The 12,297-nt window shown below is 38.5% G+C and overlaps 1 protein-coding gene across 1 annotated transcript in view; it reads right to left on the reverse strand.

Annotated features, from left to right (window-relative positions):
* The window catches only part of VAMP2 (vesicle-associated membrane protein 2 (synaptobrevin 2)), a 16,879-nt gene extending 16,386 nt beyond the window's left edge, over positions 1–493 (reverse strand). Inside the window, exon 1 of the mRNA XM_009325102.1 lies at positions 465–493. Coding sequence (XP_009323377.1) covers positions 465–493 — 29 coding nt within the window. The remainder of the gene's footprint in view (positions 1–464) is intronic.
* Positions 494–12,297: the final 11,804 nt, after the last annotated feature.

The following is a 12,297-nucleotide window of genomic DNA, read 5'->3' on the forward strand; positions in this document are numbered from 1 at the left end:
ACTGAAATAAAACTGGATTAAAGCAGAAAATCACCAAAGCATACCAGGCTGCGGGAGAGAGGAAGCCTAACAGAACAAACCTTCACTCAGTGGCTTAGTGAGATATGCCTGAAACAGATCAAGAATAAAGCAATAAATACACTGAAAACGCAGTCAGTATCATTGCTGTCATTTTCCTCTCCGTATTGGAAGAAAAAGAAGAAACACAAATTGTCTTAGAAACTATAGGGGAAATCCATCAATACCAAATACGTTGCTAGAGAAATGTTTCAAAAATTCAGGACTCTAAAGCCAGAGTTCATTTGAACAAGCTGATGCTGTTAAACATTCTGGTCTGCCAGATATTCCAGATTCACAAACCTCTATTTTCAACCTCTAGAGCAATCACTAAGGACACAGTTCAGTGGAAACGGTCAGCTTTAAGCAAAGTCCCAAGTCCTATTTCTGATCATGAGCTAACGTACTTGAAGTTCATGCTGACGTGGTACACCATCGTTAGACTTCACCTATGTTCTCGTGCAGAGGAGGAGGGGCATCCACTACTTCTAACTTTCTGTGTAGGCTTCCAGGATCATGGGCTATACCCAAAGGAGTAAACAGTAAGCAGCTGGGCAGGGAGTGGGAGGGAAGGATCAAGGTGGAGTTTGACTCAGCCATCCCCTACTCGCTGACTCATGTACCGGTGCAGAAGAAACAGCTGTAATTTGTTGCTGGTTGCAGTCAGTTAAAAGTTAACTCTGATACAGAGGAGCAAGGAAGACTCTCAAAGGAATGGTAAGATTGATATGCTTTCACTACTTTTAAGTAATATTTTTTGGATCAAGGATGTTTTCTGTGCCTGTCTTTTGAGAGACCCAAATTAAAACCTGGGAGGCTTGGGGGCTTTCCATTTGCCTGTAAATTATTTCCCAGCATTCTTGCTGCACTTTAGAAGGAAATCAACGATTAACATGCTCTTTTTTTTTTTTTTAATTAAAAAACCCCCAGCAACAACAAAACAGCTGGAAAAAAAGTCACATTTCCATCAGCAGTGCAATGTTTTTGTAGCCTTGCTATATACATCTGTCCAGTGGCAGTTTCATCACAACTGAACTTTATGGAGTAATTACCATCCTTACTTATATTAAAGCATAATTATCAGGAGGCTTATTAAGCTTAAATCTTCTCTACCTACTTGGCCAAGAGAACTACAGTGAACGCTTTATCCCACCTATTCATTACTTAAACAGCAGTCACACAGTATGTGCAAGTGTTAAGAGAGAATAGCAAAAGTATCTGTACATAAAGCCAAACTTTCATCCTTATTTCTCACAAAATGTCATGTTCAGTTCTTGAAGAGCTGCCATGAAACATAGCTACCATTTGCAATAACTGTGTCCTTATCACAGGTGCTCCACCTTCCCACAGTGTTATGATTCAGACACAATGTTTCTTCTCCACAATTTCAATATCCATCAATTACTGAAACTATATTCCATTTAACCAATCAAATATATTAAAGCAATAAAATGAAACTTCTCATTTCATACTCTCACTGAATGAAAAAAACCAAAACCCCAGAACATTTTGAATACAACAAAACCAGAGTTTTAAAGACTTTTTAAAGAAGATCTTTAAGACTACTTTGCCAAATAAATCATTTGGCAAACTAATGTGACTTCATTAAATACTGCCTAACAGAAAATTATGCGATCCATATCGAAACATGTTTTGAGCACTTTAAACGTGTAAAATACGATTCGTCTATATCATCACAGCCATCTCTCCTAAACTCTTCAGACTCCCATCCTCATGGGATCACTGAGAGCCTTGTAGTTTCTGCTTAGACTATGCTCCCATCTTTGTCTTACCATCTGTCTTTCTCTCAACTCTGATTTTTTTTTTTAATGACCATCTTTGCTTTACACAAAGACCTGTGTTTAAATCACGTTTCCAGAACCCCTAGTGTGATTTCAGAAGCTTACAGACATACCCTGTGGATCAATGCTGAGGCTGAGATATGGCATCTGATTTTCTAATTTAGTTGAGGTATTTAAATCAACATTGTGCACACCTGTATATTCGCAAATTGCTACAGTCCAGAAACTGAACTTCAATTTTGCTGTTTTTTCCCCAGATAAATCAATAAACTTCTATTAATTCAGTAAAGACCAGTTTGTCTTGGTTCTATCTTTTAGTCTTGTTACACTCAGGAGACTCCCTTTTGCTATTTGTTAAAATGCTTAGACACTTTGCTGAAAATCTGTTGTGAGTTGATTCATTATAAGCAGCCCTTGGGGTTCTCTAGATAAATGGAAACACTCCTCCATGTCTGCTGAGTGAGTATCGCTATTATGCTTAGCGTTGATCTGAAACTTGGAAGTTAGTTATTTTTACAGCACTTCAAAAGCAACCACTTGTTCCTCATCTCCTTTTTTGAAAACAAAAAAGTCATTAGGATTGAGGAGAAACGTTTGAGATTTAAACCTGTTATGCTTTAAAAGTCAAAGACTTAATCAAAATTTGAACTGTCCATATGTTCTTCAAGTGAGAAGAAGAAATTGGTGACAATCATATCTGGGACAAAGCAATCGATTTACAATCAACCATAAAGTCCTGTTTATATTAACAAAGAAAAAGTCAGATCACTGAAGCATTCCCATCGCTAACATTTCCTGCCCTCAAAGCTACTCTTCAAGCTCTCTCCATCTGTGTTACATCCCTCGAAGGGCAAAGTATTACCTCCTGCTATTATGATTGGGATACAGATATATACTTTACTTTAGAAGCAAATGTTATTTGTGCAGGTTGTTTCCATAAAAAAAGCTAAATAACTTTCTACAGCTATCCCAACTAAATATTGGGAATTAAATCCACCTGTCCACAACGAATTCAGCCTACCTACAGCAAGATTCAATGCATTGACAGAGCTATTACTCTTTTTTTTTTTAATTCCTCTTTGGCTCCCGTACCCTTTTTGATTTGAGTCATCATGCTGGTGCCAGTGCTGTAACGCAGGCCTGGCCCAACAGGTTTCAGACGTACGGTTCTTCAAACACTATTGAGAACCTTGTGTATGGCGTACGGGAGCACCGTGACGCACCAAACAGAGGAAGAAATGTGCAGGGCTGTAACCAGTTCCCTAGGTAACAAAGGGATACTATTAAAAGCATCTCTTATTTATTTATGGTGGTAAATAAATAAATGCATACAATAAAGGCCCACAGCATGACTAACTTCCCTGGATACTGCAGAGAATAGAGAGGGGCAGAGCACGTAAATTCACGCACCTTGTATCTGTGAGGAAAGAGAAAGATTCCTCACCAATTAGAAGGTCAAATAACACCCTCATTCACAAGTTCCTTTTAGGCAGCCAGGAACACTGCCTCCCTGCCCTTTTCCTCTTACCTCACCACTACTTTCCCGGCTCTCTTCCACGTTACAAACAGCTCCTAAGCAACAGGAGGTTTGCAGAGAATGAGTCATTCTCATGTGGCTGATAGGCTGAGTGCAGGATGGAGATTAGTGACCTGACAATGCACAGCCCCAGAATCATTGTGCTTCCAGATAATGAACGTGGTCACTGAATGCAGCAAAACTTGGTAAGTGCTTTAAAAGGATACGATTATAAGTCATGCCTTATAATTCTCACAGGTAGATATGTTAGCCTAGAAACAAGACTGCTGTATGTTAGATGCACTGTTGACACATGGCATTATGCATTCCATTCCCCCCAGGTATTGCCTTAAAGTTAACTAGCCAATAATTAAATTAGATTTTGTTTAGATGGCAATATGAAATCCTTAGGCTTTGGACTGACAGTAAAAATTTTGGGAACTAAGAAAAAGGAAGTGGGGCATAACCACACAAGGTCAGTCAGTTCCCAATATAAGCAACAGATTTTGACATAACTGGGAGTGTTTCTGGCAGAAGACATCCTTTTGACTGAGGTTTTACTCTCCCCCCCCGCCCCCAACAGAATAATGGAAAATAGAAAATTTATCTGGAAAAGCCCTGAGGAGTTATCTTGACCATTCCCTTATCTCCAGGCAGGACTGACTTCTACTTCAGATCTGAAACAGGTTTGTCTGTCTCAGCCTTGTCTGTTTTTTTCCCAACAATATTTGTATCAGATGGTTCATTTAGCACTTTTAACTCAAGCAAAGCTCCTAGGGCACCAGACAGAGCCATTAATCCTCGCAAGTATGCTTTGCAACATTTAGTCTTAGGGCCCCTAAGTGAGGACTGGCCAAAACATATCTGTAGGTCCCTCAATCATGAATCAGCTGAGGGACTAGAATATCTAGAAAGGAAAGAGTTGTTAGTTGTGAATATGAAGAATCTTTGTGCCTGCATGAAAACCTTAACAGCAAGCTCTTTATTTTATCCATGAAGTCCTAGAAGTGGCTGAACATCTATAGAGCAATTTAGTACAGAAAATGAACAGAAGTCATTTTTCTTGCTAAGTTTGGTAGAAATCACACTGACTCTTGGGGAAATGTCTAAGAGATCTTTTGCAAAATACATTTTAACCTGTGAAGGGACCTATTCAAATCAAAGCAGAGTTCTCTCATTGCCTGTTCTCTTTAAAACTGGGTTGATTCAGTTTCATAGTCTTAATTAGAATTGGGCAACTTCCTAAAAAAGATTTAATAATATACTCATAAAAACATTAAAATTTGCAGTACCTGCTGTCTGTGAATATTTAGATGAGTAAGTTAACTGAGACAAATATTATCAGAAAGATAAACTACAATGTTATTGGGAAAACAGATTTTGAAGCCTGATTCCAGTGTTCAAATTGAGGAGAAGATTACAGAATTAATCCAGCCTAAATGAACAGACCACATTTCATTTTTTTCCATCAGATTTCAAGTAAAAACAACTAACAGCTTGTGAGTAATCCACTGAATAACAATTCTCAGAGATTACTTGCAAATGATTTTTAAAAAAGATTGTTAGATGCTCAGACTTCTCATAGGCAATTCCAAATTGAAAAGTCAAAGAAATAATAAACTGTGAAGTATTGATTCACTTCAAAATCATAAAAGTTACTAGTGCAAGACTTGTTATGCAGGCTATTTAAAAGGGACTGAAGTAATTCCACGTATATGTATGCATGAATGTGTGTGTGTGTGTATGCATGTATGTGAAAATCTCAACAACAGTGATGATCAGGGCTCAGGGAGAAGATGCTAGATATTAGATTATTTTCCAGTCTAACAAAGAAAAAGATAATGGTCTAAGATTAGTGGGTTGTCACTTCAAATGATTAAATGAAGGCTAGATTCCAAATAAAAAACCTGAACATCAACAAAGCAATCCTTGCTGTAATTCAAACAAACTTGTAATGGCTTAAAAAAGTAAAGTGTGACATAATATAGCTGCATGACACAAGAAGTCAGAATTTAATGGCGTTTTGGCCTTAGTCTGTGATTCAAACTGCAGTTCATTTGAAAAAAACAACCTCTATTTGAATTAATTCAATTTTTATCAGTAGCTGCTAAATCAAATTTAAAATAAAGTATATGCTTGGTGATTATGCTAATCTCACCACACTGCTATATCCAAGTTATCCAAGTAAATGAAAAGTAATCTGTAACTTGCAGAAAAACCAATTTTGTTAACAATCTCATCTACTGGGATGTTGCTAATTTTAAAGGTTTTCTTTCTATTTATTTTGTTCATATACGCTTTATATAACATCACTGAACACTAACAGAGATTCTTAAGTCTTTCATGAATCTAAAGAACAGCATGCAGTTTCCAATAATGAACCTGTAATTATCACAATCTCACCAACACTCATCCAACTAAGTGTAGTTAAAGCAGGTTTATTTTTTACTTTGTGTTCACATAGGGAAGTAAACACAACAAAAAAAGATGATCCAACTTCTTTTATCAAGGGAGCACCTGCCTAGTTTTTGACTCCACTCCTGCATTCTGCTATAATCTTCTCTGGATAAAGCTGTACCAAATTCATAGTTTCTCTCCAGTACATTTCTTGCAGAATCGGGACCTCAAAAATATCAAAACATCTGAGTTATTGCATAGTACCACAGCTTTTTAAAAATAAATGCAAGTCCTTGCTAGGTGCAACAATTGTGTTGCATTCACATGATTACCAGCAGCCATCCTATGTAATGCACCATCTGTGCATATGTGGATTAATACCAATAATTCTGCAAGGAGCTTGAAACTAACATAAAAGAACAGTTTGTAAGTGGTAATTGATATCTTGAGACCACATAACTATGTTTTATGGCAACGTTCCAGAGATCCTGCTGCATACTTCTATATACAATCTTCCTGAACAATACTGCAACAATAAAGAACCTTCTAACACTCTTTGCTAAGCATTTTTTATTATTAAGATTTTGACTAACATTTCATGAGATTCAATAGATTTGAAGGGCCTGATTTTCTGAAAAAGCCTCTTTTTCAGAAGTTTGCAGTAGCACTTTGTACTTTTTTTTTTTTTTTTTTTTTAAAGAACTTCAACTCAGCCTTCAATCTTGCACACGCAGTTTTACATCTGGAACTAATTAGAGACATTATTTACCTACCTACCTGATGCCACGTGCAGGTAGTTCAGAGATTTTTCTTGAATTCAGTAAGATTACTCTCCTGCCATCGTGAAGAAAAAGTAGCTAATCTGACACAGGTATTTTACTTGTGAAAAATGCCTTGATGAATTGCATTTAATCTGAAGAGCTTTCTAATCATGCAAATTCAGAGCATTCTGTCAAGTGAATATGCCTGAATCACACATATTTGGTTTAACTCATACTGAAAAAATAACAGTAATTGCAGTTCTCTGTAATCATCTTAAGAAAGCAATTATAGTAAAATATTACTGTCACAACTCCACAACGTATCAAGCAATGTCCAAGGGGCTTTTAATAGTGGGATATAGCTCCATCTTACCATTTTAGATGTCCTGTGGTGCAGCTGGAGACAACTGTCAATGTCCGAAAGAAAAGAACATCTTTGCTTGATTCAGTTATAAGAAGCAGCAAATAAAGTAGGCATTAAACTATTCTGACTGTATCCGTTAAACACTGACACTTTCCAGAACATCTAACCTTGTATGAATGGATTGAGTCAAACAAAAGAAAGAAGAGGCAGGTCTGAGTCTGCTAATTCTTGCTTTTATTGACTTGTCAGTTACTACTTTGAAGATACGTATTGGACTCACAAATTTCTTTGTGGTACACACCGCAGAATGAAACACAGATTTCAGTAAAGGTGCCAAAAGAAGAGTATTAGTAATGGCTTGCTTTATTTTTATCATTTGTATGTTAGTTTGCTTGGAAACGAAATGCATCAAAGCAGGACAAATACTCAGTCCACTGCCTTATTTATTTATAGAGCAAATATTCATGGTATATTACTGTACTTCTTCACTTTGTATACAATTTCTGCCTTTTCTGTGGTTAGGGTCCCCAGTGAGTTTTTATTGATACCAAGACTGAGTCTTATCCCTTCTACTGGCCTAAAACATGAGCAATATTCAGAATTACTCCATTTATTCCCTGGTTTATGATATCATTCATTAAAAAGCAACCGTTGCAGACTATATTATGAACTGTTCCATGAGGAACCAAACCAATAAAACCCGGCTTCATATCCAAAATTGCTACATCACTCCCCAGTCATCAAAATACCTCCAGCTTACCTCCCTTACCAGCTTGCGAGACTTGCTAACTTGTAATACTTCCAGTTCCCGCACATCCACTAGCTCTCCTCCACCCTTTCCCCTTCAGTGAGCCTCAGAACATTTGCTGGTGCGGTGGGGCCCGCACCACCCCTGCGTATGGCCAACCACAGAAGCTCCTGAGCTTCTCTCACTGACTTTTCCTCAGCTGGCAACAATTATTTGGGCCTCATCTCTACCTAGCCACTGATTTCCCCACAGCCTTTAGGAATTTGTATCTATGAGATCTTTACCACTCTACCAAGTTTAGCAGAATAGTAAAGAGGCAGTCACACAAACTGTATTTCCTTGGAAAGGCGGGCCAAAGCCAGCACCGTTTAAAAGCCTTGCAGGTAGACACCTCTTTTTAGCCTCTGCTTTTGCTACTGTTATTCAAACGTGTTATCCCTCAGTCATGTCAGTGGCTCTTCAGTATAGAAAAACACTGTTCATTTTACGTAGAAGTGGTGTAACAAATGAGCAGGCAATCATTCAGCTTCCAAAGGACATTGCTGCTTTTCTTCTTTTCTTCTGCATTTAGTCACTCAACTGCCCTGAATGAAATAAGAACGTGAAAAACGTGGAGTGTTTTGAAAGTACAAATAAAAGCATCCACCACAAATGTTTGCATTGATTTAACTTCAGAATAGAATTAAAAGTGGTTAAGAATTCAGAATAGAATTTGAGTGGTTAAACATTGGAAGAGGCTGCCCAGGGAAGTGGTTGAGTCCCCATCCCTGGAGGTATTGAAAAGACGGGTAGATGTGGCGCTTAGGGACATGGTTTAGTGGGCATGGTGGTGTTGGGTTGACGGTTGGACTCGATGATCTTAGAGGTCTCTTCCAACCTTAATGATTCTATGATTCTAAAAATATTTTTTTGCCTGAAAATCCACATATATGGCCAGTGAATAATATATAGTCCAAACACACTCCCATTAAGAAAAATCCTACTGGAAGAGCATGATGGAACAGTTCAATTCTAACTACTCAAAGTACTTTGACTCTTCTTACAGAAGCCAATTCCAATGGGCTTCCATCTCCACCACGGACTCATACTGCAAAACAGTAGTTGAAGAATGTTTTATTGTACTTGCCTACATTACTTATTAACCATTCTCATGTGATCAGTTTGATGATAGATTGTAAGAGTCATTTGGGATTTATTTTCAACACCTCTTTCAAAAGTGTACACATGGGGGTACACATACACCAATTGATTAATGTGATCTATATTTAGTTTCTGTAACTTAGCATTTAACAAGCCACCAGTAACTTACTGTCTCCCTATGTAACCTTATGCACATCATTCACCGTTCTATTTTTTCCTTTTGTTTTTAAAAATCTTTCAAGCATTTTAAAAACCCTAGGAAAAAAGCGGATAGCTCATATACAAAAGATCTTTAGATGAAAAAAAAAAGGTTGTGGCTTCAGAGTTACTTCACTTTGTAGCAGCTGAAGATCTGCCTCAGAATTTATACAGCAAACATACCAATTTTCAAGCACTATTACGAAGAGCTGTGTAATTTCTTAAGTCAGAGTAATTGGTGTGAGAAAAAAGAAGCTGACAAAATAGAAAGAAGTTGGGTAGAGAAAAAGAACCCCAAGTAATAAACTACTTGTAACATCATTTCTCCAGTTTCATCCCCCACAAACTCTCCAGTGGAAAACAAAGAGGGAGAACTAATGATGCTTCATTTCTTTATTATGTAGAGATAGAACCCAAAAATTATAATTTCTTTAGGACAGTAGTTCAAAGTTAACCCAGTCGCAGGTCCACACTGACACAATTGCACAACAGACTTCCCAGCAAGGCAAATGCGGAAGCTACAGATGGATAGTTGTACTACCTGGTATGTGCTGTGCAGTGAGATATGGGCTCCTTAATTAAGAAACCTACACATAACTGAAACAAACAGCCTCTGGAGGTAGACCTGTACAGAAAATCGGCAGCAGAAAAAAAACAACGTAGATGTTTAAGAGCTTCTAACTGGGTGAAAGAATCATAATAGGTAACACATGCCTTTTGTGACAAGTTAAGAGGTTTATAGAAGAGTCAATTAGTTAAAAAAAAAAATCAGTTCAAGATGTCCTTTATATTTTATCTGTTAGTGTCTGCTGGAGACCGTTCTCTAAACTGAACAAATCTTTCTGAATTATTTATTACAAAGAGTATTGGCTATGAAACCTACACCTTATTCAGTGCTTGAGTATTTTACACATTGCATTTCTCCTGTTACATTCATGATAGAGTATGCTGGGTTTGGCAGGGGCAGACTCAATTTTCTTCATAGTAGCTAGTACGGGGCTGTGTTTTGGATTTCAGCCAGAAACAGCGCTGATAACACAGGGGAGTTTTCCTTACTGCTGAGCAATGATGACACAGAGTCAAGGCCGTTTCTGCTCCTCCCCCCCCCCCACCAGCGAGCAGGCTGGGGGGGGCACAAGAAGCTGGGAGGGGACACAGCCAGGACAGCTGACCCCGACTGACCACAGGGATATCCCACACCATGGGACGTCATGCTCAGCATATAAACTGGGGGAAGAAGAAGGAAAGGGGTGATGTTCGGAGTGATGGCGTTTGTCTTCCCAAGTCACCGTTGGCCGTGATGGAGCCCTGCTTTCCTGGGGATGGCTGAACACCTGCCTGCCCATGGGAAGCAGTGACTGAATTCCTTGTTTTGCTTTGCTTGTGTGCGTGGCTTTTGCTTTACTTATGAAACTGTCTTTATCTCAGCTGACGAGTTTTCTCACTTTTACCCTTCTGATTCTCTCCCCCATCCCACCAGGGGGGAGTGAGCGAGTGGCTGTGTGGGGCTTAGTTGCTGGCTGGGGTTAAACCACGACATACAGACAGCCCAAATGTATTCCAACCTATGGTTCATTTACTATTAGGGGCAAACCCTGATCCTCAGGCTTGGCTGTTATTTTTTGTAACTTATGAATGTCTAACTGAAACCTCTTAAGATCAACAAGAGAGTAAATGTGCTTCTGCAATAGCTATTGCAGAATGAACGGTTCTTCACAGTGAGATTCCCTAGAATTGCTTCTGTTTGTAATCTTTGCAAACATTTAAGTCCCATCCAATTAGGCACAAATTCTGAACAATAAGACGCCCTGACTCACGGCATCTATAATGCAGACAGTTTCTATCTTTCTTGTTTATTTAGCTTGTTAGCTGATAGGGATGGGGAGCATCTCTTGCAATAATTGTACATGATCAAGTAGAGCAGAGACTCTGAACTCTGCTGTAATACTAAACACTAACAGTTTTAATGTGGGTCTGTTGTCCCTTTCAAGCAAATATGGAAATTAAAGGAACACCCAAAGCTCTATCTCAGCCACACTAATCCTGTGAAAGCAGTGACTCACCTAGTAATGGCTTTCCATAAATTAGGCAGCTAAAAATGGGTAGGAAGCGTGAAACCATTAACACTTCCTGTAGTGTAAATTCTCTCACTGCATGTGAAGAAAATCCATGGCAGTAAAAATAAAAGAGATGAAGGTGTCAGCACCCATCATGTTTAGATATGTTGCTAATAATTCAAATCTTCCTCCTTTGGAGCGTATGGTTTTAGAATGAATCATTCTCCATTTCCTTTTTCAAATGAAAACTGAGGTTTTGTTGCTCACTGATTCCATATGTTTTCTTCTCAGCTATTAAAAGAGAAGAAATTAATATGGCTAATTGCCTGTGTTGCCAGCATCATCTCATAGTAGTACCCTACTGTAGCAACGTTTTGTATGTTATCATCTTCCATACATCAGCACTGAAATGCAGATGATTGGTGGTAAAATTGACAATATACAGAAGAAAAGCCATGCATAGCTTTGGGAAACAGAAAGAGATGGAAGAGAAGGAGAGACTGCACTTTTGTACCCATGAATGGTCTTTGGGAGTGGCACTCCTTTTTACTCCACAGAGCAGGTCGGTTGGTCTGGGCCTGGCAGGAACTGTGCCTGCCAAAAGGGCACCACTGGGATTACCACTTCGTAGAAGTGGAACGTGATAAAATAAAGGTTGAAAACTGAAATTTCAGGACCAGTATCTAAACTTGGCTGCTGAACTGAGTGGTAAAAAAAAAAAAAAAAGCCTTTGTTCAACATCCTGGTTTACTGCTTTTGAAGGAATTAAGGAATTTGCTAATTAGGAGGTACTAGGCTACTAGCCCTTACATATACACATCTGTATAGGCCCAGAATGTAACTGGTAAGCAGCAGTTGCTGCGGAGTTTGGTTAAGCTCCACAACTCCAAATATCTGTTTTAGATACTAAAAGCAAAAGATACAACCATAGTGCCAGACATAACAAAGTGCACAATTTTCTCATGACACAGAAAGGACTATAACAGACCCATTCTCCTAGAAAAGGTGGGAGAAGCATGGGCCTCATACCCAGAGCTGGCAAAGGCCTCAATACTATAACAGTTCTTGATGTATTGCATAAATCACCCAATGGCAGCTGTCCTTCAGTTACTGCTTCTAAATTTTGTTGGCATCCTATTATCAAGAATTCCGAATATCAAATATTCAGGTCAAGGTCTCTTATCTTCTTGTTTCTAGATGGGTACAGTAATAACATTTCTAATCAAAACCATTTGTGCTATCCAACCCAGTCTTGCT

The sequence above is a fragment of the Pygoscelis adeliae genome, unplaced genomic scaffold (genome assembly GCF_000699105.1).
Source record: "Pygoscelis adeliae isolate BGI_AS28 unplaced genomic scaffold, ASM69910v1 Scaffold155, whole genome shotgun sequence".
Taxonomy (NCBI): Eukaryota; Metazoa; Chordata; class Aves; order Sphenisciformes; family Spheniscidae; genus Pygoscelis; species Pygoscelis adeliae.